The sequence below is a fragment of the Balaenoptera acutorostrata genome, chromosome 5 (genome assembly GCF_949987535.1).
Source record: "Balaenoptera acutorostrata chromosome 5, mBalAcu1.1, whole genome shotgun sequence".
In the NCBI taxonomy this organism is placed as follows: Eukaryota; Metazoa; Chordata; class Mammalia; order Artiodactyla; family Balaenopteridae; genus Balaenoptera; species Balaenoptera acutorostrata.
Genome location: NC_080068.1, coordinates 100567716 through 100595414, shown reverse-complemented (window position 1 = coordinate 100595414; position 27699 = coordinate 100567716). Strand labels below are relative to the sequence as shown.

Sequence of the window (27699 nt, the reverse complement as noted above, 5' to 3'; positions counted from 1 at the left end):
TTCATTTTACAGATCTTTAAATTAACTACGTATGGGGAAAATTTGTGTTCAGAGACCACAGTATGGAGAATAGAAAGAACCAGGGTTTGAGTGCTGATTCTATCCAAACTATTTCAGCTTCCTGCCATTGGGTGAGTCTTTTATCAGTTCATTTGTTTTACTTCAGAGATAGCAGTATGTGGTTTTTTGACTACATGGCAGTTGATCCCTAACCTCCACGTTGTTCAAGTGTCAACTATACTAGGGTTGTAATGTGCAGCATGATGACAATAGTTAGCACTGCTGTATGATATACATGAAACTCCTAAGAGTTCTCATCACGAGGAAATATTTTTTCTCTTTTTGCTTTCTCTCTCTTTTTTTTGTATCTGTATGAGATGATGGAAGCTAACTAAACTTACTGTGGCAGTCATTCTGTAATATATGTAAGTCAGACCATTATGCTGTACACCTTAAATGTATACAGTGATGTATGCCAATTATATCTCAATAAAACTGGGAAAAATAAAGACAAACACACTGAAAAAAAATGGGATTTTGAAATTCCACTCTGGCTTGTGTAATTCTGAGCAAGAGCTTTTTTTTTGGTGTCCAGTGTGCCACCCTATCATTCTAAAAGGAAAAACAATTAACTGAGTGTGAAATTTAAATGAGATAATACTGCATATAATAATGCACGTATGGGATAATATAGGCACACATTAAAGTGCTAAAAAAAAAAACGGAGGTAGTTTCTTTACTCTTACCTTTAGGCTGTTCATAGCTGGTAGCTGGAAAACCAAGCTCTAGGACTGTATGTAAAATATGATAAAATAATTTATGAGTGAGGACCTAGTGAAATTCTAATTTTAGTTTATTCACTATTCACTCACTCCTGCTACTACACTTCTGTCAATGAGCTTGTATCATGATGTGCATAACAATCAATTATCCTTAGTTAATAAGAATGCTTTCTCCAGAATAGAATATAGACCTGTACAGGGCAGACACCTTGGCTTTAAAGTCTTTATATTCTTAGAATATAGTCCACAGCCAGGTGCATAGAGTAGGTTCAATGCATAGTTTTGAAGTTTGAACATGAATGAACAAGTAAATTTTTGTGACATTAACTTTAGTGTTTATAGACCATTTTCTTTTTTGTGAATCGTTTTGACTAAATTATAAACTATGCATTTATATATATGTGTGTGTATATATACAACTGTATATATTTTGTCTGCATCATATATACAAAAACATATGTACAATCTGCTCAATATATATATGATTGTACCTGTACTTTTAGCAGAAGACTTAAAGCAAGCAGTGATACATGTCATAAGTAGTTTAATAGCTAGGAAAAGATAGTAATACATACTATGACAATGACAATCATCTATAAAGCAAAGCAGAAAAAATTGTCTATTCCTGAGGGGAGCTAACTGAACAGATCATTTAAAGGGTCAGTTTGTCTTACATCTTGTAACCATTTTATCTTTTGGGAAATTTTTTCTAGGTGAATTTCAACTTCTCCAGAGGTATGGATACAAATGCAACAAGTAATATGAGCAATAGCACAAACAACTGCTTGTTTAGCCAGCATAGAATCTAAGGCAACCTTGTTATCTAATATTACTTGGGCTAAGGAGTTTAGGCATGTCTGTTGTGCTGCAATGCTTTTTGCAGTCTTCTTGGCTATTTGACCAATGGTGATGATAGATTTCTAATCATATTTTTCTTTACACATACTCCTGCACTAGGAACCAAGATTCTCAAAAGACTTTGCCACCAGGTATCTTGGTGTCCTGCTAACATGGATCTCTTGACTCTGTAATGAAGAGAAAAAGGAGGTTAATCTGTTTCCTTATATACAGACAATGCATAACATAAACCCAATAAAAATAAACCTTCTATTTTCCAGCTGTGAAGACATTTATGTGCCCATCCTTGGGAAGGTGTGTCAATTTCAGTATCACACGTGAAGACAAAATCTGGGGAAGTGCAGTGACCCCTCCCAAAGTGCTCTTATTGGAAGTTTTGTCAACACAACATCAAACCATGGGTCATTTCTCTTGCAAGCTTTCCAAAAGTCATTTGTGCGGTATTTAACATGCGGGAGTTGCTGGCATGATTTACTCACGTTTTACTCTTTAAGACTTTATTCAGTTTAAGTAAGGGAAAGAACAAAGTAGTCTGGGATTATTGTGCTTGGTCTCTAAGGATTGGGGATGGTATCAGACAAGGACTGGACATATTAATCTGTTGAAAAATTTGAACCTGAAAGGTTAGGGAGGTCGGTCTAGGTGCATGGTAACATTAGGAAGACCTGAAAATTTGGTGACAGGTATTATGAGAGGCTTATATCAGTCTTGTATTGACCTGGGAATTTGATGACAGATCTAACAATTGGTTAGACTGCCCTCAGTAGCTATACTTTGTGACAACGTTACTAAAGAATTTTCTTTCCATCCTGTATATTGGGGCAAGAGTTAGCTAGAAGTAAAACAATAGCTTTCAATTTTGATAGGGAGACAAACATTTGGTAAACAGTTCAACTGAACTGGTAGGATGGATCATAAAGGCCTGGCCCAGATTCTTGGGTTACAGTTGTCTACTACTGCTGTCGCCTTCTCATCTTGTGATCCTTAAAAAAAATTAGGCTACTTCATGTTACGTTTAGAAATATTTAATTCGTAAGCACTTGTTTTTAATTCAATCAAATACAGCTCTTTTACCATCCAGAGGTAGAAACATATATTTGTAACTTACATACATACATCTAGATAGACATAGAGATCACATAGTTTTCATTTTAAAACTTAGTCATGAATCACGCTTTACAATATATAAAACTCATTTGCTCATAAATAATAGTAAGAATAAGTTTACTTGCTTGAGTTTTCAAAGCCCTCCCCCAACCCCCGCCTTTTTTTTCTTTTAGTTTTAGGTTCTACTAATTGAGTCAAAGCCATAGTCTCAGGCAATGTGGGATGTGTTTACATTTCAAGGACATGATAAAAGAGTTACAGCTTTAATCTTTCTCCTAGGAATAGTTTTGTTCTCTCAGGGTGAGAAGTTTGAAAAACTGTTTTATCAAGCTAACTTTCTCTAACTGCATACACAAAAACCAGTTTGGGAATATCAAAAGAGCCCCATCTTGGCCATTTCAGGGTGAGAGAATTATTGTACTTACAAGTATTGGGTCCATCTCAATTGTACATGAATTCATCTGGAGTTCCAGTGGGTGGCTGGGAGATGGTAGGCTTTAGAAACACAATTTTCCATTTTCTTTCCGTTTCATTTTGCTGTAAAGTACAAATCCTTCCAATTTTAAGCCACATTAAAAAGGATTAGCCAACTCAGTTCACTCCAAAGTTCCCTCTAGGTCTTTCCTGCCTAGAAATGCCCTCTAGGTTCCTTGTTTAGAAATTCCCTTTACATCCTCTGCCTAAGAACTTCCTCCGAGGTCCCCTGCTAGGAACTCCCCTCTAGGTCCTCTGCTTAGGAAATTCCCCCTAGGTCCCTTTCACCTAGGAAATATACTGGTACCCCCTTAAGACTCTAAGTCTTAAGATAATAGCTCAAATAAAAGTTTTGGAACATTACCCAATACAAGGAGATCCAGATATCAGGAAAACCTCACTGAAGCACCTGAAGAGTGATGTGAAGCTGGGGGTAGGAGGGGCAGGGGTGCTCACAAGGGGCCCATGCTTGGTACCAAAGTAGACTCCAAGTGAGTTTTTCTGATAAGCAGCAGACTGTATCAAACAATGTCTATGGAAATAGGCAATAAACAATCTATAATAGGAATAGGAAAGAGTCTTATTTGAGCCAAACTGAGGACTATAGCCCAGGAGACTCAGGCTCAAGAAGTAGTTGAATTGTGTTCCATTGGACTGCAAAATGGGGGAGTCTTATAAAGGCAAACCCCCCCAAATTACATGTCATTTGTCAAGAATCATAATTGGAGCTGGCAAGAAGTAAGGATGCTTGATAAGTAAGGATTGGTTGGGGTCTGAAATGGTTGCATAGTTACAAGGGGAGACCTTGAGATCATAAATTTGCAGTTGGCAGCTGGCAGCAGATGTTGTTTTGAGAATAGTTGGTGGTGTCCTTGAGTCTGAATCCGTTCAGAAAATTCAGTTCTCAGTGTTGCAGGACTGTGTCTGAAACCACAGTGGCCACCAAGCTTCATTTTGGATGCCTGGACCACAGTTATTCCATTTTGATTTTTAAATGCATTCTTTTCTTTAATGGTTAAAGCAAATGTACAATGTATGTTATGATAGGCCACAAAACAGGCTGTTCTAGTTAGCATAAAGTTTAAGTTAAATCGTGTATAAGACAGAATGACTTCCTCATACCTTGATATGGGAAAATTTCTTCCAACCAGTTTTAATGATTATAGGTTTAAAATATGTCGTAATTCCCAGTTCTTCGGATTTTTGTCCTTTATCTTCCAACATCAAGAATAATATTTTATTCAAATTCCAGAAGTTATTGTAAGAAAATCTTAAGAGATGTGCCCAGAGGACTTTTTTTTATCATAGCATAGCAAAAGATTGGAAATAGTTGAAATTGAGATAATGATCAAATAAACTATGGTAGGACAATACTATGGAAGACTATGCATTATTAGAAATACTACTTATGAAGAATTTTTGGTTTTATTTTTATTATTTTTAATTTTGTGGCCGCACTGCGCGGCTTGAGGGGATCTTAGTTCCCTGACCAGGGATCAAACCCACGCCCTTGGCAGTGAGAGTTCAGAGTCCTCATCACTGGACCGCCAGGGAATTCCCTGAAGAATTTTTAAAGAGGGTAAAGTATCTGTGTTAAAATCCTAGGGTATAAATGTTAGGAAAATCATATATATATATATATATATATATATATATATATATGTATACATATACATAACAACAAATTGTTAATATTAATGATATTTATTTCTGAGTGAAGTTATGAGTAATTTTATTTTTGTCTTCATAGTCTTCTTAATTTAGAAAATTACATATGAGCACAAAGTTGATATTATAAAAAAAATTATTTGTAGAGCTGTTACTTTTCAAGAAGGGATATCTTTCTAAAAGATAAATTTGAACTTTGCTTAGACTACTAATTATTAAGTAAAATAATCAGAATTTTACAATTTATTAGGTTGAAATAAATTTAGTCTCAGAAAACAAAACAACCAAGATGTTCTTCAGTAGTGGAATGGAAAAATAAACTGTGGTACATCCAGACAATGGAATATTATTCAGTGCTAATAGCAAATGAGCTATCAAGCCATGAGAAGACATGGAGGAAACTTAAATGGAGGTTATTAAGTGGAAAAAAAATAATAATCTGAAACGTCTATAAGCTGTATGATTCCAACTATATGGCATTATGGAGAAGAGAAAACTATGGAGACAGTAAAAAGATCAGTGGTTGCCAGAGGTTAGGGGGAAAGGAATGACGAATAGGGGAGCACAGAGGATTTTTAGAGCAGTGAAATTATTCTGTATGATACTATGATGGTGGTTACATGTCATGTATTTGTCAAAACCTGTTCAGTATACAACACCAAGTATCAATCTTAATGTAAACAATGGCCTTTGGGTGATTATAATGTGTCAATGTAGGTTTCTGGATTGTAACAAATGTGTCACACTGGTGGTGGAGGTTGAGGGTGGGCAAGACAGTGGATGTGTGGGAGAAGGGGGTATATGGGAATTCATTCTTTTCTGCTCAGTTTTGCTGTGAATCTAAAACGGCTCTAAAGACTCGTTTATTAAAACAAAACAAAACAAAATTAGAAAATCAGTGAATGATTTTCAGTACCCTTACTTTCAATGAATTCTATTTGGTGCTTTCTTTTGAGTGTTTTGTTTATTTTGTTTTTAGCCTGCTCTGAAAAATGCTAGATTGAGAAAACATCATTTCACAGTTGCCTCTTAGATATTCAAGAATGTGTTCCTCCTCCCAGCTGAGATATTTGACCTTTAGCCTCTCTGTGTTGGAATATAAGAATGGAAAGCACAAGTGTCCCAGGGAATCAAGTAAACATCTTATAAGAAAATCCGTTGAGAAAATTTTGGCATGACTTTTGGGGTATTCTGGGTGGTTTGAAATGCATATGCGGAATGACTAATGTATAAACTTCGCCCAAGTTGCTATGAGTGGGCTAAATTTGACACCAATGAGTGTGCTTTCCTGTTGTCTTCGAAATTCAGCATCTATTCACCCTTCTTCTGGGGATGATATCCTGATTGTCCTGTGGAGAACTTCCCCTCATGTGGGGCTCTACCCCCCCAGTTCAGGCAGCAGGAGATTCAGACCTAGTCTAATAAGAGCATGCCAGGCCCTGGCCACAGTGATCAGTTCAGAGCTAATGGCAAGGATTTTCTTAAGTGATTGGAATGAGGGATGTGTGTGTGTGTGTGTGTGTGTTTTCTCAGCTAAGAGGCAGTATGGTGTAGAAGAGCATGCATTCTGCACCCCATGGCTTGGGTTTGAATCCCAGTTGCCCAGTTCCACTACCCCCTGGCTTGGTGACCTTGGGTAAGTCACTCATTCTTTCTGAGTCTCAGTCTTCCCCTGTAAAATGGGGCCAAGAATGCTCCCTATCTCATGGATTGTTACGGGGATTGAATGGGTTAATATTTGTAAAGCCTGGCATGATGTTTGTCTCCTCGATGTTTTCACTTGGGCATGTGATGGGCATCTCAAATTTAACACTCTCCAAATGAATTCTTCTTTCATTGTCTTCTGCAGCTCAGTGAATGACATCTCCAGCCTTCCTGCTGCTCAAGCCAAGAATCCTTGGAGTTGTCTTTGACCTCTCTCTTTTTCTCTCTTTCTCTTTTTTTTTTTTTCAGCTGCACTGCACGGCATGTGGGATCTTAGTTCCCTGACCAGGGATCAAACCTGTAACCCCTGCAGTGGAAGTGCAGAGTCTTAACCACTGGACTGCCAAGAAAGTCCCTCTCTTCGTCTCTTTACTCCATAAACAATTCTCAGTTCTGCCTTCAAAATATATCCACAATTCAACCAACATCCGCTGAAGTCAACCTGGTTCAAGCCACCATCATCTCCCGTCTGGATTACGGCATCATAGCCTCCTAAACGTTCTCCCTGCTTCTGCTCTCACCCACTTTAGTTTATTCTCAGCAAGCAGCCAGAGTAAGCCTGATAAAAACCAAGTCAGATAATGTCACTCTTCTGCACCGTGAGTGTCCATCTACCCCCCTACCCCACACACATGCCATCACATCTCCAGCCTCTTCTCCCACTTCCTCCCACCTTGCTCTCTCTGCACCTGGCACCTCTTATCTGACCTTGATCTTTTCTTCCCTCTGCTGGGACCCTATTTCCCCCCATATCATGTGGCTACCCCACCTTCTTCAGATCCTTACTCAGATATCATCTTCTCAGTGAGACTTTCCTTAGTCATCATTCCAATGTTGCAATCCTTCCTCCCACCTCCCTTGTCCTTATCTCATTCCCTGATTATTTTGTTTCCTAGCTCTCATCGTTACTTCACATGCCTTATGGTTTACTTACAGATTTTGTCCATTATATGCCTGCCCCCTCCCGTTAGAATATAAGTTCCATAAGGATTGAATTTTTTAAACTGCTGTATACCCAGTACCTCAGACAGTTCATGGAAATGCCTTCAACGTATACAGTGATGTATGTCAATTATTTCTCAATAAAACTGGGGAAAAGAGGTAAAAAAAATGAAACAGTTCATGGAACATAGTAGGTGCTCGGTGAATATTTAATGCATGAATGGATGAATATATGAATGAACGAAGAAAGATTTGCACTGAAGTGTGATATTCATCAACATGCAGTTTTGTAGTGTCTACTAGGCCTCAGAGACTTGCTAGTCATTGGGATCATACCTGAGAAAAAGACTGCTTCGAATTAAAGTCTAGTGTAGGGCAAGAGGAATGAGGAAACTGACCCAAAACAAACAAATGAACAGAAAAAACAACCAGGAAGTGTAGGGTGCATATGGAAACTCATGACAGGAATGTGAGAGCTTGTAAAAGACTCTAGACATGGGGTGTGTAAGCTGTCATCTGAAAGTTCAGGAAACAGCAAGGAACGAGATGAAGGAGGTGGAGTGTGGGGAGAGCTGAGAAACTGCCGAATCTGTTAGGCTAAGGTTAGCCCTAACTGAGGAAGTGGCTGTGTTGATTTATCATAACAAGCCAGCCAGGGCACTACAAGAAGAGCAGACAGCTCAAGTGAATTAAAAGCAATCCAAGGCATTCTGCCAAGTCTTATTAAATCCGTTTCATTGAAAATACAGAATAAAGAGTGAATGACGTGGCCTTGTTATGTTTCAAGATATGGGAGGAGAAATCATGCAGCTTTCCTTTTCGCAAGACTACGAGAAGAAAAAAAACCCAGATGACAGGCTGTGCTGTGTTTGACATCAATGAGTGGGCGTTTCTGTTTTTGACATTCAGCATCTATTCACCCTTCTTCTGACTTGAAAACACGTTAGGGAGACAAACGCCTTCCTAGGAAAACAAGTCCACCCTGAGCTTCCTGGAGATGCTCAGAGCCTCATGGCTGCCATGGATGCATGCCCAAGAACATGCTTCCAGAAGTTCTCACGCTGGACCACAAATCCTCTGTGAGAACAAGTTGAGTCTGTCAACTCTGGGCCAGCACAGAGTGAGAACCCATTAACTATCTGCTGCCTAAGGACATAGAGGTAGGGTTGGTAGGACAGGCTTGAAATGAGATTGTCTCGGTTCAAAACCCTTCTTGCTTAACTAACTTTGGCCAAATTGCTTACCTTTCTAAGGCTCCGATTCCTCATCTGCAATATGGGAATAATAAAATATTTACATGATGACAATACTGTAGGCTATTGTACACAAAGTATTCGACACTAATTGATGTTGGTAATTATTACTGAAGGAGGAAAAAGAAGAATTATGTAATTAATCATAGCCTCTCCCCTCCCCTCCCTTCAACACTGCACTTTACTTCTCAGATGAACAACAGATGCCCACTGATGGGTGGGTTTTAGCTGGTGAATCTGATGGAGAGGGAGTTGTTCATTTTGCAGGCATTGCTTGAGTGCCAACTGCATACTAGGCATTGTCCTGGTGCTAGGACAAAACATGGGCTCTTGTGGAGCTGGGCTTGTGGTGAGAGGCGTGGGGAGAGGAGGAAGCCCCTTTTCTAGAGGCTGTACCGCGCGGAAGTTGGCTGCTCTTTGCTTTATGCGTACACTCCCAGGTTCTTACAGCCAGCTGAACACTGGGAGAGTACCAGATAAGATGTGCAGCTCCAAGAGCTACCTAGGGATGGAGAGTTGGGATTTGAGCCTGGGCTTAGTGTTTTGGGAAAGGATATATATGGCCTGCCAGGGACCACATTTGCACAGTGAGGAGGAAAGAGAAGAAATTTAAATAAATAAATAAATAAATATATATAAAATATAATATATAATTATATAATATATAATATATATATATTAATATATATATTAATAAGATTAATATATATCTTAATATATAATATATATATATAATTATATATATAATATATAATTAATATATATCTTAATATATATATATTAATAAGATTAATATATATCTTAATATATAATATATAATTATATTATAACTACTTTTAAAGCTGTCAGAGATTAGTAAAAAAGGCTGGAAGGAGAAATACCAAAATGCTAATGGTTGTTGGGTTAGGATTTTGGAATGGGAGTAGAGGCAATGTTCTTCTTTTCTCTATTTCCAATTTTTAAAATGTGATTGTATTACTTGCATGATTTAAAAATGACTAATGAATCTGACCAAGGAAAAAAAGAACTTGAAACCCACATTCTAGGACCAGCACTTCCACTAACCAGGTGTGTGGCCTGGGGGTGGTCACTCCTCTGGTGCCCCAGACATCCCAACGTCTGCCCCCAGTTCACCCTACAGCTCTGTTTCCATGTCTCTCCCCCTTTTGCAAACCTTCCTTGCCCTTCCACAGCCTCATCTAGTGTCACTGTCTCTCCAAAGCCTTCCGAATATCTACTCTGACTCACCGCCATCCTTCCTGTCCGCACGCAGCTCCCCTCTTATTAGTGCTTCTTTGTTGAATACTTGCTAAGGGGTCACTCAGCTATTCTCTCTATATGTTACCTGATTCAATGCTCAAAATAATTCAGTGATGCATGCAGATAATTTTAAGCTGACTCTATAGAAGAGGAACTTGTCCTTCAGAGAAGTTTTGTTACTTGCCCATGTGGCAGGGATCGCTCAGGTCTACCTGATCAGAGAGACTGTGTTCTTTTTTTCTTTTTATAAAATTAACTTTTTGATCATGATTTCTATTGTTATAATATTATGGTTGAAGAATATGGGCAATTAAATTTCCACTTCGGGAAATATGTTGAGGCTTTTTTTTTTATTGAAATACAGTTGATTTACAATTTTGTGTTAGTTTCAGGTGTATAGCAAAGTGATTTGGTTATGTATATGTATTTCTTTCAGATTATTTTCCATTATAGATTATTACAAGGTATTGAATATTGTTCCTTGTGTTAATTGTTAATCCTCATTGCTTATCTATTTTATATATATGTAAGTATGTATCTGTTAATCTGTAACAGTATGTATCTGTCAATCCCATACTCCTAATTTATCTCTCCCCCCTCCCTTTCCCCTTTGGTAACCATAAGTTTTGTTTTTGATGTCTTAATTCCTGCAGACCTAGTCTCAAGCAAACCCTGGTCTAGTTGGAGAGGACACATTGAAGAAATTCTCTGGTCTGGGTGATCCACACCAGAGCTTTTGGGTTCTGTATTGTCCCAGGAGATCCACTGGCATCTGTGTTCTTCTGCTAGGAAAGTGTACAACTTGGAGACCTAACTCAGTTTGGGAGCTCAATGGGGTCAGGAAAGGCTTTCTGAGGAAGTCACATTGAAGGAGATCAGCAGGGGTTGGGTAGGGGTGGGGACGAGTTGCGGAGGTAATGGCATCTGTGAAGGCTCAGCATCAGGGAAGAGCTTGGGTTGGTTGGAGACAGAGAGAAGGGCCCCAGGACTGGAGTGCCATAGGGGCTGGGGGGCGAGGTGCCCCTGGAGGCTGGAGGCTTCCATGCCTGCTTTCTGTGTCTAGAGCAAGCAGGGAGTTGGTGTGGGTAAAGTATCCAGAGTTAGGTTTCAAAAGCTACATCTTCACAAAGCGTGGCTTAAAAGAAGGAAACCCTCGCTGACTGGCCTCTTTTTAGATTCCTGACCCCTTAACAACACCCTGGGAACCTCTGATGTCCCCACCCCATCCTCCCTCCTGATCTCCTGAGCTGCACTGGCCCCACCCACTTTCAGCAGGTGACTTTCTCTATTCACTGAGAAGCAGTCAGAAGCAACTGTCCACGCGTCGTCGCTGTCAGCAAATCCACCAGCCCTCCTCCCGTAAAGCCATGTCCTCTACCTTCCTTCCTTGAGGGTGGAGCACCTGCCACACCAGCTCATGCCTGGGATTCCTCTCACCTACACGCGAACTTTTCTGCTCCAGCAATTTCCCCTCTCCTGCATTATCAGTTGCCTGTTCACTGGGTTATACTGTCATCCTACAAACACATTATACAGGTCTCTGCTCAATATCATGTCCTCAGTTCCTTTCGACAAAAAAGGCTCTTCCAAAAAAAGTCAACCAACTTACTGAAGCCACCTTCTCTTCTCACATACTCTCATCAACCTACCCGCATCCGGCTTTGTCCTTGACATTCCTCTAAAACTGCTCTTGCCAACTGCACCAGTAACTCCCAAGTGGCCCTCCCTCTGGTGTCAGGGGTCGCTCCGCCCAGTTCTTTTTGCAGGAGCTCTCCTCATCTTTCTGACCTCTCTACACACATGCCCCATGGTGGAACCCTTTCCTTCTGTGTCTGCAGACACTCTCTACATGATCTCATTTATCCTCTTGGCTTTAAAAACTAATTATATGTGAAAGGCTCCCTTATTTTTGTCTCCAGGGCTGACCTCTTGCCTGAATACGAGATACTTATACCCAATTAGCTACTCAGTGTCTCCTCTTGGGAATCTAATAGGCATCTCAAACTTAACACCTCCAAAACCAAATTCTTGCTTCATGCCTTTTCCCCCAAACCAAATCTATTTCACCCCTAATTCTCTCTTTGCTATACATGGCAATGCTGTCCTTTCTCTGGTCAGTTACTCAAGCCAAAATTCCTGACATCATCTTAGACCCCTCTCTTTCTGGTAAACCCCACATCCAACTCATCGGTAAATGCCATTGCTTATGCTTTCAAACTACATCAAGAATCCAACTTCCTTTTTTCTTTGTTGCTCTTATTACTACTCTCCTGGTTAAAGTCATCATAACTGGTCTCCATCTTTCTATCCTTGCTTTCCCACATTTCGTCCTCAATGCAGAAGCCAGATTGAGCCTTTAAAATGTCATGCCTGATCAAGTCACTCAGTGACCTTGAATAGGTTAAAAATAAAATTCACAGTCCAAGAAGTCCTATCTTGTCCTACAGGGCCATGGGTGACCTGGCCTCCTCCTACCCTCTGAACTTCTCTCCTGCTCTGCCTCGCTCACTCTTGCATCCCAGCTCCAATGGCATGCTTGCTGCTCCTGGAACAGGCCAAGGGCTTTTCTGCCTCAGGGTATTTGCACCTGCTCTCCCCTCTGTCTGGAAACTGTTTGCCCCAAGAAGTCTCTTGGCTTGATCTTCCACTTGCCCTAGGTCTCTGCTGAAATGTCACAGATGCTCCTAGTGCGAGGAAACCCTGAGAGAGGAGATGCAGGGGGCATCTGGGAAAAGCTACTGGATTATTTATTCAACCACTACTTTGAGTACTTACTGCATGCCAGACACTTCCCAGCAACACCTCATGGATTACAAAACTGCATCCCCTCCGCAGCCTCAGGGAGCAGGTAGGAATAGCTAACACTTAGTGAGTGCTCACCACGTGCCAGGCTAAACACTTCCTAAATATGAGCTCATTTAATCCTCCTAACAACCCCATGAAGTGAGTACTGCTATGGTGTCCACTTTACATCTGAAGCACAGAGAGGTCAAGTAACTTACCCCACATCACCCAGCCAGAGCTCAGTTTGAACCCATAGCTTAATCTGATGCCGATGGAGAGAAGGCATAAGGCTTAAGTAGAGCCTTTACAGGGGGCTGAGCTGGTCTTCCTCAACGTTATAAGTAGAGGTAGAGCCTTTCTTTGCGGGCAGAAGGCATTGCATGTACACAGGTGCGGAGGCAGACGGTCGCCTTGACGCTGTCCAGGAAGCAGGTGTGGGTAAAGTGTGAAGTGCGGCTTGATCAAGGGAGCCAGCTGAGGAGTACAAGGCTGCACTCCCGCTGTTCTTCGAGCGCCTGCCAAGTAAGGTCAAGGTGGTGGCTCTCTGCTCAGTGAGCGGCTGTAGTAGGTGCTGAAGGCTTTTGAAGACCTTGAAATCCTTGTTGGTCGAGCGACCGCGATCGAAGAACTTTGAAGGGGGGGATAGGGGTGGGAAAGGAAGCGGAGGAAAGGCAAGTGAGAGATAAAGGGGAAGTGCAGTTTCAGAACCGGGCTAGCTCTCTCCTCCCTGCCTGCCCAGCCTCCAGCAGCCTCTTCTCCAACTTCCCCCCGGGCGACCCGCGTTGGACCCCATGGCCGACCCCAGACCCAAGAAAGCCAAGATCTGTCTCTGCGTGTTTCTATGTCTTCTGGCGGCGGGGGTCATCGCGGTGGTGGTCGGAATCCGGATGCGGCGCCGCTCGTCCGAGCACATGAAGTGGAACGGGACGGGCAGCACTGCCCATTTTCAAGAAATCGTCCTGGAGCGATGCTACAACTACACGCAGCTGGTGCAGCCGGCGCTCAGGTGGGTTGGCGTCTTCGGCGCATGGCGGGGCACCGCGCGCGGTGGTGGCCGGGCACAGCCGCGCACAGCCGCCCAGGGCGCTCCGAGTAGCCGTCTGGATTGCCTGAAACAAAGCATCGAGTGTTGCGAGGCAGCTGAGAGCCCGCGGGGCAGTGCTGAGTAGGGACCCCGGGCTCGCGACTCCGCGCGCCAGTCCCCAGAGGTGCGGGCGGGCGGGGGCGAGCGCGCCGCTCCTTGGCCCTTCCGCTCAACTGGCGGACACCTGCCAGAGACGCCCGGCCCCCGGCCCCATGTGGGACCGCAGCCCCACTCGGCCGGGAAGCCGGGGAGTTGCTGGCGTTTCCTACATTTCATGGGGTTTGCGTTCGCCATCTCTGACCCAAAAGTGCCCCGGACAGTTACAGACAGCTGGTGAAGTGGCTTGCGGAGCCTGAGGTGGGAGGATGATGTCTGAAGGGCCCGATCACTGAAAGTAGTTTCATTCATTACTATAAAACAGCATCCCGATTCTTTTTGTGGCCCTGAAATGAATGTGACCACAGCATCCAATAACAAATCAAAACAAAGCTGTAACAACTTAACATTTTTTTAAAGATAAAACACACGGTAAAGCGCATCTGCTTAATGAATCCGTTCAGAGCCTAGAAACACCACCCACATCAGTCTACGGAACCTTTCCGGAAGGTTCCTCGGGCCCTCTCCCTCCTAGCTTCTAATCTCTCCCCATAGTGAACCGCTTTCTTGACTTCCGTTCTCAGGGCTTGGTTTCACCCGGAAAACTCATTTTTCGAAGTTGTACATAAAGCAGAATAAGCTGGGAAGTAAAAAGTTGCTTCTCAGGCTGTCAAAGGCGGGCAGGGGAGCCGTGATTTTCATCTGTGTGCCTGAGATCAGTTCCGCCTCCAAACACCCGCGATCCCAGGGGATGAGCCCTGAGACGCATCAGGGAATTCCTAAATTTTATGTTTGTATCTCTTTTCTCTGACACTAAAAAGCTTGGTTCCTAATAACATTAATATAATTATGTGTTCGCTTTCATATATACAAATAATTATAGGTATGTATGATTATTATTATTATTATTATTATTATTATTACTAACAAAATGTCTAAATGTCTTTATGGTTCTTTTTGTCCTTAAGATATAGGATATATCCACTAGTAATGAATAAGGATGTATAGAGCATGTACCACTGTCTGACACCTTATTTAAGGGATCCTTCTGGCTGCGGGGTTGAAAATAGATGGTAGTGGGGCAAGGACAGAAGCATGGAGGCCATTTAGAGTTCTTGTAGCAGTTCAGGTGAGAGGTGATTGCGACTTGGATAGTGATGGATGGTGATGAGAAGGAGAAATATTCTGGATACATTTTGAAAGTAGATTCCTTGTGATTTGCTATGGACTTGTGTATGGGATGTTAGAGAAAAAGAAGAAACAACAAAAACTCCAAGATTTGTGGGCTGAGTTACCAGAAAAATGAATTTCCCTTTCCCTTTTGTCAGAAAGGGAAAGACAGGGATGAAACAAGTTGGGAAAGGAACCACTGGTTTGGCTTTGTACATATTAGTTTTGCAATGTCCATTGTCATTCAAGTGCAGGTATTGAATAGGAAGCTGGTTTCTATGAGTCTAGGGTACTAGGGAGAGGTCTGGGCTGGAGATATAAATGTGGAAGTCAACTGTGCATAGAAATTCAAGCAGATGTTTCATAAGGAGGAAGTGTTAATTGTCTTATTCAAGTGATTCCGACTGGTTAAGTAAGATGGAAACTGAAAATTGACCAATGGATTGATGACTTTGACAAAATCAGTTTTAGAAGAGTGGTCATGGTGAAAGCCTGCCTGGAATGGATTCAAGAAAAAGATGGGAAGAGAGGAATTGGAGACTGTACATAGACAGCTCTCGCCAGGGGTCTTGCTGGAAAGGAGAGCAGAAATAGTGTGCTGGTTGGATGGATAAGGAGGGATTCAAGATGGAAGAAATTGGGGCTTGAGAGCCAGCTTCTTTAAAGTCCACTGAGAAGTTGTCTAAGTAAAGAATGCTTCCTGGGCTTCCCTGGTGATGCAGTGGTTAGGAATTTGCCTGCCTGGGCAGGAGACATGGGTTCGAGCCCTGGTCCGGGAAGATCCCACATGCTGCAGAGCAACTAAGCCCGTGTACCACAACTACTGAGCCTGCGCTCTAGAGCCCGTGAGCCACAACTACTAAGCCCGCGTGCCACAGCTACTGAAGCCCGTGTGCCTAGAGCCCTTGCTCCTCAACAAGGGAAGCCACCGTGATAAGAAGCCCGCGCACCACAACGAAGAGTAGCCCCCGCTCGCAGCAACTAGAGAAGGACCAACTAGAGAAAGCCTGCATGTGACAATGAAGACCCAACGCAGCCAAAAATAAAATAAATAAATTTATATATATATATATAAAAAGAATGCTTCTAGATTTCTACAGTTTCCTAAGGTCTTTGACAATTGTCCTACCAATATCAAATTCAGAAACATTTTTAAAGTGACTACCTGGGTCATTTTTACCAAAAAATTCAACTTAGTTTTCATAGAAAACATGTTTTTTCTTTTTCCACTTATCCAATTTATTTATGAACAATTTAATGAAAGCATATAATTAAAGCAAAAACAACAAGCATAAACATATTCAAGAATAGGTAAATAAACAACCAAGTGAGTGAAAATGAAAGTTCTTGGGGATACTAGAAGTAGCCTATTAATTGTGTAGAAGATAGGCAACTTGTACAGAGAGAACAGAAAGTGGTTCAGTTAAATACTGGTCAGTTAAGAGATTTTTTGCAATAAATGAATTTAGAAGTGGTCGTGCATTTTTTCTTGCCGTTAAAGATCTATTTCTTGCCTTAGACCTAGATCAGGTTAGAAAACAACCAGGACAAAATTTTCTTTAAATGAGCTGTGGTGGAAAGAACAGATGCAAGATGGTGAGAACAAAACAGGAAACTGAATGAGAGATGAATCAAGAATTGTTTTCCTGTGTGTTTGTTTGTGTGTGTGTGTGTGTGTGTGTGTGTGTGTTTCAAAGACTAAGGGCTTGGAAGGGAAGGATTGATTATATTCACGAGTTTTCATAGATGATATGAGTGGGGAATAGGGGCTCATCTTTTTCAAAAAAATATCACTAGTAAATACCTGCTCTGGAAGTGGGGGGATGATGAGAATCTTGTTATTAAAGACAAAAAAGAAAGTGAAAACTGAGGTCAGAAACTTGAAGAATAAATTGAGCGTGAGAATGACATTCTTTTTTCTTCCAATGACATTTTTTTCTAATTATAAAAATAAAACATGCCCATTTTAGAATACTTGGAAAAATACTTTTAAAATATAGCAAAGAATACAAAATCACTTACCCCCCCAAGTGGAATTCTAAACAGTGGGGCATACCACATTTAAAAAAAAAAAAGTAAGGAGCTTCACAAAAGAAAGCTATATACCTGCTTAAATGAATGGCTTCAGCTTATTAGTTTTATAGACATAATTCAAATTTCTTCTACAATGAGGCATTTCAAGAATTGCTAAATTTAGTTCTCCACTTCTTACCTGCTGTATCAAACATGACATATCCACATAGCAGAAAGCTGCCTACATCTTTAGTCTTTGGATGTTTTGAAGCAATTAGTAAAGCTTGATTTGACGAGATATTAACAATTCCCCCAACACAGTTACTTGGCCATGGTCCATATTTGTCTTGATATAGTTCAAAGGTTTGTTTTCTCTTATTATGACTAATAAGCCAATGTTATAAAGTCATTTCTGGTTTTGGTACCTCATGGTGTAAATATTGTGAAATTCATAATAAAATTGCTTCCTGCATTATCTTGGTTTCTAGGAGTAAACATCTGTTTATGAATTAAGTTGTCTAGAGCAGTAATGAGATCTCCTTGGGGATTCTTTAAGAGTAAAGAAAGACGGAAGACATACAGTTGAAACTGGGAGAGATTTAAAACTACAAAGGAATATGTGAGACTTAGATGAAAGACAATTAATCGCATTTTGGGGATGTGATTTCATGTTTTAATACTTCTTGGTAAAAATTTTAAAAGGTGCTTTGGAAACCAAGGTTATGAACATATCCCTTTACAGCTAAAAATTGTACTTTTTGTATTTGACAGGTCTAGTTTTCTTCATTCTTCCTATTCAAGGGACCACTTTCTCCTTCTTCAATATTCCTTATTCCCCAGTTCATATCTCCTCTCCATTCTTTTCTTTAAAAAAATTAAACGTGTTAAATTATGAAAGTGTTAAATGCACTGAAGTATTCATGGAACAATGTTACAACTAGCCATTTACACATTGTGCAGAATTAACAGACAATAAAACTTTTGTCATATTTCTGTCAGATCTTTTATTCCCTAGTTTTTAAAGAAATAACATGCTATAGATAAAAATCAAAATACCTCTCCCCTCAATTTTCTTTTCTTCTTTCTCAGAGGCAAATACTACTTGTTTCACTTGTATCTTTCTAGAAATGTTCTCTGACTGTATAAGCCTATATTCATATATTCTTTTTTTCTATACACATCCTCTCTTCTCTGTCTCACTTTTTTTTCACTTAACAGTTTATCTTGATTATCAGTGTAGTTCTGTCTCATTCTAATAATATTCCACTGTATAGATTTACCATATTCTAGACTTGTACTGATGGACATTTAGGTTGTTTTAAAACTTTTGCAATATATTTCAAACCATGCTGCAATAAAATACTTGGAGATGTAAGATAGAATCCTAGAAGCAAATCACTAAGTCAAAAAATATGCCATTTTACATTTTGAAAACGTAGCCAGATTTCTCTTTATGAGGCAATTCTCTTCATGAGGCAATGAGAGTTTATTTCCTCATACATTCACTACACAGGATGTTTTCAAACTTTCTGATTTTTGCCAATCTGATAAGGGAAGATGTTACTGAATTTTAATTTTAATTTGTATTTATTTTGTGTTTTTGCCCTGTAGAATAAACTTTGCTTTTTCCACTTACCAATATGTTTTGGTGATTTTGATTACATTATTTTAGAGATTTATTCATGTTGCTATATAAGCACTAGTTCATTAATTTTAACTGCTGTATAGTACCCTGCTGAATGACCGTATCCTACTTATTAATAGATTCCCTTATTCTCAGTTTTTGCTGACATAAACGTTGCTAAAACATACATGTCTACTTGTGCTTATGATTTTTTTCTAAGATGTTTACCTAGAGGCAGAATTCATAATTCTAATTCATAGAGTATGTCATTTTCACCTTTACTGGGTGTATTAATTTGCTAGAGCTGCCACAACAAAGTACCACAAACTGGGTGGCTTAAACAGTGGGAATTTATTGTCTCACAGTTCTGGAGGCCAGAAGTCTGAAATCAAGGTGTCAGAAGTGTTGACTCTTTCTGAGGGCTGTGAGGAAGACTCTGTTACCTGACTCTCTCATTTCTAGAAGCCTTGCGCATTCCTTGCCTAGCAGATGATGTTCTCTCTGTGTCTTCACGTGTTCTTCCTTCTGTGTGTGTCTGTCTCTGGGTCCAAGTTTCCTCCCTTTCTAAGGACCCTGGTCATATTGGATTAAGGGTCACCCTTACTCTCACCTTAACTTGATCTTCTGCAAAGATCTTATTTCCAAATAAAGTCACATTCTGAGGGACTGGGAGTTAGGACTTCAACACCTTTTAGGGGACACAATTTAGCCCATAACAATGGGTGTACCAATTAAGATGCTTTTGGCTGCAAGTAAAAGAATACTCAACTGTAAGAGGTTTAAAGCAAGAGATTTTTTATATATACACATAACAAGCTATCAGAAGTGGGGTGGTCCTTGGGTAGGTTCAGCAGCTCACTGATGGCCCAGGACCTTTCACTCCTCCATCTCCCTAGGGTGGCTTTCATCCTTGAACTTCTTGTCACAAGATGGCATCTGCAGTTCCAGGCATTATGTCCTTAGAGAGTGATACCCAGGAACAGAGAGCAGGAGAATGGGCAAGAGTGCCCTCCTTGCAAGTCTCTTTATCAGGAAATAGCATCTTTCCCAGAAGCCCTTCCTCAACTGCCTCTGTGCTTCCCCTTGAATCTCATTAGCCAGAATTGGCTCACATGGCTGCCCAAACTGTAGAGGAGGCTTGCGAAGTGAGTATTTGATATTTGGAATCACTATGATAGGAGACATGCTTTGCCAGTAGGGAAGAAGGGTGAGGAATATCTATTTGGGTTGGGAAGCAACAGTGTCTGTCACATTACATATGGCCAAACAGGTCTCCAAATTTGTGGTATCAATTTCCTTTCACAAAAGCAGTGTGAATTTACTTGTTACTGTACACCCTCACCAGCACTTGGAATTGTCAAACAATTTTGCTCATCTCTTTGTGGCTCTAATTTTTGTTTCCCTGATTACTAACATAATTGATCATTTTTTTAATGCATTTATTGGTATTCTGGTTTCCTCTGCGAATTGCCTATTTTTGTCTTTTGCCTTTTTTTGTATTGAATTGTTTTTCTTCTTTATACGTTCAGGATTCTAATTTTTTGTCAGTTATGTGGATTGCAAATATGTTCTCCCAATCTGCGGTGTGACTCTTGACTTTATTTATTGGGTCTTTTGTCTTAAAGAAGATTTTAATGTAATCATATTTATCTTTTATAGTTGTGCCTTTTGTGTGTTATTTAAGAACTTATTTTCTACCAGAGGTCACAAAAGTATCACATATAATCTAAAAATTTGTTTGATTTTCATTAAGCGTTTTATCCATATGGAATATATTTTTGTGTGTGGTATAAAGTAGGAACCTAATTTCATTTTTTTCCCTACAGATGGATAGTCAGTTGTGCGAGTACTAATTGTCAAATAATCCATCCCTTATCAAGGGCTTTATAATGCCATTTCTGCTGCATATCAGGTTTATCAGTTCATTTCTGGGCTCTAATCTGTTTTATGATCTATTTTTCTCTATATCACTCCACATTGTTTAAATTACTGACGTCTTGACATTGAGTAGGGTACCTCTACATTCTGTTAGTAGACATTAGTTTACAGTTTTTTGGAAGTTTATATAAACAGAATCACATACTATATACTCTTTTGTCTCCGGCTTCTTTCATGGTTTTAGCATAATATTTTTGAATTCACCCATGTTGTTGTATGTATTAATAGTTCCTTCCCTTTTATTGCTGAAGAGTAGTCCATTGTGTGTATATACCACAAGTTGTTTATCCATTCATCTGTTGATGGGCATTTGGCTTGTATTCACTTTTTGGATACAGTATTATGAATAAAGCTCCTATGAATATTAGTATACAAGTTACTGTGTGGACACGTGGTTTCATTTTTCCTGGGTAAATGTCCAAAAATGAAATAGCTGAACCATGTAGTTTAGCTATTTAAGAAACTACTAAACTGTTTCACAAGGTAATTGTATAGTTTTATGTGTTCATTATCAGGGTATGAATATTCTAGTTGTTACACTTCCCTGCTAGAAGTGTTCTGATGGGTTTGCAGTGGTATTTTAATGGTGGTTTTAATTTGCATTTTCCTCATGGCTAGTGATGTTGAACATTATCTCATGGGCTTAGTGAAGTATGTATTCAAATCTTTTCCCAATCTTTAAAAAATTAGGTTTTTGTTCTTATCATTGAGTTGTAGGTGGTTTATGTATTCTGAATACAAGTCCTTTATCAGATGTATCCTGAAAATATTTACTTCCACTTTATGACTTGCCTTTTCCTCTTCTTAAATGGAGTCTTTTAAAAAGCAAAGTTTGTTTTTTAAATCTTTATACGGTCCAACTTGTTCATTTTTTCTTATATAACTGTGCTTTAGGTCTTTGATCCATTTCCAGTTAATTTTGTGTATGGTGTGAAATAAGGGTCAATTTCATTTTTTTCACATATGAAAAACCTATTTGCTGTAGTATCATTTATTGAAAAAGCTTTCTCTTCCCCACTGAATCTCTTTGACTCCTTTCCTGAAAGTCAGTTGACCATGTCTGAGTCAATTCCAGGTGCCATAACAGAACACCACACACTGGGTGGCTTATGAACAACAAATTTATTTCTCACAGTTCTGGAGGCTGAAAGTCCAAGATCAAGATGCCAGCACATTCAGTGTCTGCTGAGAACCTACTTCCTAGTTCAAAGGTGGCCACCTTCTCTCTGGGTCTTCACATGGAGGAAGGGAGGAGGGAACTCTCTGGGTCTCTTTTATAAGGATGCTAATCCCATTCATGATGGCTCCACTCTCATAACCTAATTACCCCAAATGCCTCATCTCCAAATGCTATCACCTTGGGAAATAGATTTTCAACTTACAAATTTTGGGACCCACAAAATTCACTCTACAGTACCATGTATGTATGGGTTTCTTTCTGAACCCTCTGCTCTATTTCCTTGATCTGTAGCTATCCTTTCACAACTCTTATATTGTCTAGATCACTGAAGCTCTTTAGCAAGTCTTGAAGCCAAATAATGTAAGTCCTCCAGCTTTTTTCCTTTGATTGCTTTGGCTAGCTTGTATTTTCACATAAATTTTAGAATCAACTTGCCAATATTTTTAACAAAGCATGCTGAAATTTTGATTTGTGATTTGGTAACATCTTAATATTGAGCCTTCCAACCCATGAATATGGGATATCTCTCGATTTCCTTAGTCATTTAAAAATTTCTCTCAGCAATGTTTTGTTTTCAGAGTACAAGTCTTGCATATATTTTGTTAAATTTATGGCTCAATATTTCCCATTTTTGCATTCCTATAATTATATATCCCACTTTGATATAATATGTAGAATATAATTTTAATATATAGTATATAATATGTAGTATTTCATATATAGCATATGTTATAATATATACTACATAGTATATTATGTATCCTGATCAATACCTCGACCCAAAGCCTTCTCCATCTCAGTTAATGGCAACCCCATCCTTCCAGTGTCTCAGGCCCCAAACCCTGGAATTATCATTGACTCCTTATTTCTCTAACACCATGCATCCTATCTGTTAGGAAATTCACAATGAATCAAGAATCTATCACTTCTCACCATCACCACTGCTACCACCCTGGTCCAAATCACCATGGGCACTTGCCCGGATTACTGGTCTACCGTTCTCTGCCTGTTCCCTCTTTCAGACTATATTCAACAAAGCAGTCAGAGAAATCTTTTGAAACTTAAGTGATATCATGTACCTCTTGTGCTCAGTATCCTCTATGGCTCCTCAGTGAGTAGAAGCTTATGAAACTCTGCTCAGTGGGGCAACATCACCTTTTTGACCTCATTTCTATCTACTGCCCACCTTGCTCACTCTGCTCCAACCACACTGGCTTCTCTACTGTTTCTTGAACACACCAAGCACTCGGGCTGTTGGGAAGGTTGTTCCTTCTGCCCAGAACGCTGTTCGCTTGGATGTCTGTATGACTAAGTTCTTTGCTTCCTTCAATTCTTTGCTGAAAGGTCATCTACTATCCTCCTTGTTTAATGCCAAAACCAGACACCTCCTCCCCCATAACCTCTAACACCCTTATCCCATTCTATTTTTCCTTTTCTTCATAGAATTTATAAATTTCTAGTATACTCTATAACATTCATTATCTTTATTGTCAGTCTTGCTGAAAATTGGTTTATTGTCAGTTTTGCTATGGTAGAATGGAATTCTCACAGGACAGAGACTCTTGTGTATTTTGTTCAGTGGTGTATCTTACTTACTCATAAATGCGCTTGGAACATAGTATATGCTCAATAAATATTTGCCAGATTGATGAATTAATGATTTCTGAGCTTTCCTTCAGCCGGAAGAGTCTGATTCTAAGACCCTACTTAGGGAAGTCCTAATTGCCTCAGTGAACGCCGACCATTACTCTCTTCTTCCACTAGGTGGCAGTCTTCACCTTCAATGCAGGCTTCCAGTAGCCTCAAATTTGAGACTTCATAGCTGAGTTAACCTGCACGTTTTCTTTGGTCCAAGACAAGCTGCCCTGCCGGACATAACATCAGGACAATTCACAGACTGAGTGTAATTACCCCTTGAGATTCAAGTGCTTTTAGGGAAGAGGATTTGGGATGTGAGCACTTTCCCCGGGGAGCAACACGTTATGAAGGTGATGTTGCTGCATTGATGGGGACTTTGAAATATAATTGTCACTTATGGGAAGGATGTAGGTTTAGAGAGAGGTGACATTACAGAGTTATAAAGCCTCAAGTAGGCTGACAACATACAAAATGGATTTAACCACCAAATATATCTTTTTTGTTTGTTTGTTTGTTTGTTTTCTTCGCTTTAGCATAAGACTTTTAACACTTTCTGCCCCATCCCCTCTTACTCCACTTACTTTCTGTTCCTATTCTGGTCTTCAAATTCTCATGGGACCTACAGGGAAACGACAACCCCTCTGGGGTCTTGGGTCCTCCTTTCTGTTAGGACCCACTTCGTTCCGGGGATAGGTAGGGACATGATTTAACATTTCCTGTGGGACGCAGCATTGTTGAGCAGGAAGAGCAGAGTTTGGACATAAGGCAGCTGTGCCACTTTCTGACTGGCTTTGGGCAAGTTACTAAGCTCTGAGCCACAGTAGCAGGGGATTGTACCCCTGCCCCCCGTGGGGCTGGTGTGAGAGTTAAATTGGATGCATACAGGTGAGCACCGAGCTCAGCGCCTGGCACATGGTGAGTGCTCTGTGGTGTTCGTGCCCCCTCCTTCCTCCTTCTAGCATGACTTCTGGGCACGGGAGACAACCTACCTAGGTGGGTCAGAGGTAGGGAGAAGGGGTGAGAAGTGAACAAGAGGGAGTACTCTCGGGGGATGGGTAATGGCATCTGCTGGAAGGAGCTGAGTGGAAGGAAGGGGCAGGACATCCCAGTGACCTTGAATCCTGACATCTGTGCCCAGCCTGCATGCATTGACCCTCAGGTCACCAGTTAAGGAGGCCAACAGAAAACAGCTATCAGATTGAGAGTCCAGCTCAACACGGAAAGTCGCTTATTAACAAATCATGTCTTTCAGAAGCTGCTCCCGAAGCTTGTCAGGCATAAACACTGATGAAGGTGTGATGATTTTTACAGGCCTTTCGATTCTTTAATGTCCCATTCAGACTGCGGGTTACCGTCAATACCTCCCCCAAGCCCCAAGACCACCCACTACACTGTGGTTGAACAAGGTGGGTGTATCGCTCTTTGCAAGAAGACTGAGCGCTCACCGTAGGGACCCACAGGGGCAGGGGAGGGATCTGTCTGAGGATGATAGAAAGGACTTGTAAGACTCAGGCTTATTTTATGAGATTTGGCAAAGGTTCGAGGAGGCTGGCTTTGCCTGGGTGCTGCCAGGAAGCAGAGGGGAAGGGGGTAATTCTGTGATAGGGAATCTTAATAAATCTTATCTATCAGGCTGGAAGAATGAAGCAAAGCTGAAGCTGTAACTGGTAAAGAAGCAGCAGTCACTCATATGAGCTACAATGAATGGATATTGGGTCACTTTATTTGTGTGTGTGCGGTTTGGACATTGCTTTTGTCTGTTCACATGGCGTGCTGTCATGGTCACACAGTGGCCTTACCTGATGTCACTGTCCTGGAGTTGTGGTCCACAGGAGAACACCAAGGCCTTCCTACCATTGCCAGGCCAGCTCCCACGTGTCAAGGGCTGAGTTTCTCTTTTTTCATCACCACGGTCTCCACACACATACAACCTGGTGCACTCTGGGACCCAGGGAGGAAGGAGCTAAAGTAGCTAAATTTACTTATTTAGGAAGAGGAATGCCCCTGAGGGAATTAAAGGAAGGCAAGTGAGCTGCTGGGATCTCCTTGACAACTGGCCCTCTGGGCAGATACTCTAGTGATATTCGTTAGAATGAAGAGACTTTTATCTCTTGAATGCCCTCAGCAGGATGTCCTTGGTTAAAGGATCACTGATAGAAAATAAATGCAGTGTCTGTGAGGTGTGAGTCCCTAAAAAATCATGGAAGCTGTAGAGTTCTCCAGAGAATAAAATGGAGATGTCTCATCACTTCAGTGCTTCTGGCTGTGTGAGGAACCTTGCAAAACCTCATCTGGTAACTTCATCTATCATTCTGGGCCAGCAAGGAGGACAGAATGGACCCTGGGGGCTATACAGGATGCCACGACCTGTCCTTGCTTTGTCTGAGCTTCTCAATGACCCGTCTCCTTGACATTATTCACAAAGTTTGATTCTGGGTGCAATCTGGGATAAGTGAGAGTGTGATCTGACAATCCGATTTTGCTTAAGGATGCAAGGAAGTCTTTAAAGTGGAAAGAAAGATGCCCTGGAAGAGGTGCATGGCCCTAGCCCTCACCTCACCCCGTATTTCACGTCATTAGGTCTTGAGAAATGGGTCTGGGTCACCAGCACTAAGTCTCGCCTGGTGTTGAACTGAACTAGATGAGGAATGAGAAATGTCACCTTTTGGGCCAGAGATGTGGGAGACGGCACAGAAATGGTAGGTGGTGACCACGGGGGTTTGGACCTGAGCTGTTCCCATGTTCTAAGACCTTCCAAGAGTCTCAAATGCTTGGTCTAACAGCTCAAGCAACTTGAAAAGAAAATGAAAGTTTTGCCATGCCTCCCATTGTAATATATGCTTATTATAGAAACATTCAAAGTATAGGGAAGAAAAGGTCACAAAGCAACCTTTACACTCCTAGCAACTAGATATTACTATTTTTAAGACATGGTTTGATTACTGTGGGTTTTTTTCCACTTTTTAAAAATTGATTGTAATCGTACCGGATCTTCAGTTAAAAAAATGTAACCTCTTCTTTTTTAGGTTACTTGCATAATACAAGAATCCATTTCTGTTGTAAGCCAACAGAAAAATATAGGATGAAAGAGGAAATTCCCCTTTATTTCTCTTCCCAGAGACAACTCCAGTGATCAGTTTGATGCCATTCTTTTTCTATTTCTCTAAGTTTAGGCCTACTTTTCCCACTTAATGTAAAATAAACATCACCCAAACTATTCCAAGCTCTGTATAAAAACTTTGTTCAAAGACTGCTTTATATTTCGCTGAGCACAGGCGCCCTATAAAGCATCTCCTTTTTGTTGGCTGCAAATCACTAATCACTCTGGAACCCACCAAAGAAAGCAAAGCCAGCAGGTGGTCAAAGAGAAACCCACCGAGGTTATAAACATGTATCGATTTTGCGTGTGTCACAACAATTGGGGGAGAAAACAAAGAAAAATCATTCTCAAAATGAGGATACTGATTCACATTTAATCAAGTTTTTGTTTTTCTTCTTTAAATCTGTTTCTATCCTGGGTAGTAGAAAATGAGAAAATGTTCTACTCTCTATTGTGTTTGCAAATTTTAGTGCCTTGGGCAAGCCACCAGTGCTTTAGTTGTAATGAGTTTTGTTCTTTGTCTGCTCTAGACCTTGACATGAGTGTCTTGAAGATAGAAATGGTGTGTATTTATCTTTTTAGCCCTGTGTCTGTTGTGAAGCTAGCAGTAGGCCCTCGGTAAGTATTTGTGGAATGAAAGGATGGGTGGAGGAAGTAACCCAAGTGCCCATGATGGGTGAAGAGATAAACAAATTGTGGTGAATACCTACGATGAAATGTTATTCAGCCTGAAAAAAGAAGGACATTCTGACACATGTTACAACATGAACAGACCGTGAGGTAATTATGCTCAGTGAAATAAGCCAGTCACCGAAAGAAAAATACTGTCTGAGTCCACTTATAGGAGATAACTACAGTCTTCAAATTCATTGAGACAGGCAGTAGGAGGGCTGTTTCCAGGGGCCTGGGAGGAGGTGGAAATGGGAAGCTTTTGGAAAATTGCAGGTTCTGCTCTCTTCCCCTTCCCTCATCCTGCCTCGGTTGGTCCAGAGCCAGGCACTGTGTGTTTCCCAAAGCTCTCCAG

At 40.7% G+C, this 27699-nt stretch overlaps 1 protein-coding gene and 1 long non-coding RNA gene across 2 annotated transcripts in view; one reads left to right on the top strand and one right to left on the bottom strand.

Moving 5' to 3' along the window:
• Window positions 1-1316: 1316 nt before the first annotated feature.
• LOC103020821 (uncharacterized) lies at window positions 1317-13139 on the bottom strand. The gene is made up of 3 exons (XR_449760.2): window positions 13051-13139; window positions 3173-3284; window positions 1317-1807 (listed from the first exon to the last, which is right to left on the bottom strand). It is a non-coding gene; the product is annotated as an uncharacterized LOC103020821 (long non-coding RNA).
• A 455-nt stretch (window positions 13140-13594) lies between these two features.
• Window positions 13595-27699, top strand: part of CD38 (CD38 molecule) — a 36549-nt gene continuing 22444 nt past the window's right edge. The window contains exon 1 of the mRNA XM_007167331.2: window positions 13595-13838. Within this exon, the coding sequence (XP_007167393.2) occupies window positions 13624-13838 (215 nt within the window). The 5' untranslated portion in view covers window positions 13595-13623. The remainder of the gene's footprint in view (window positions 13839-27699) is intronic.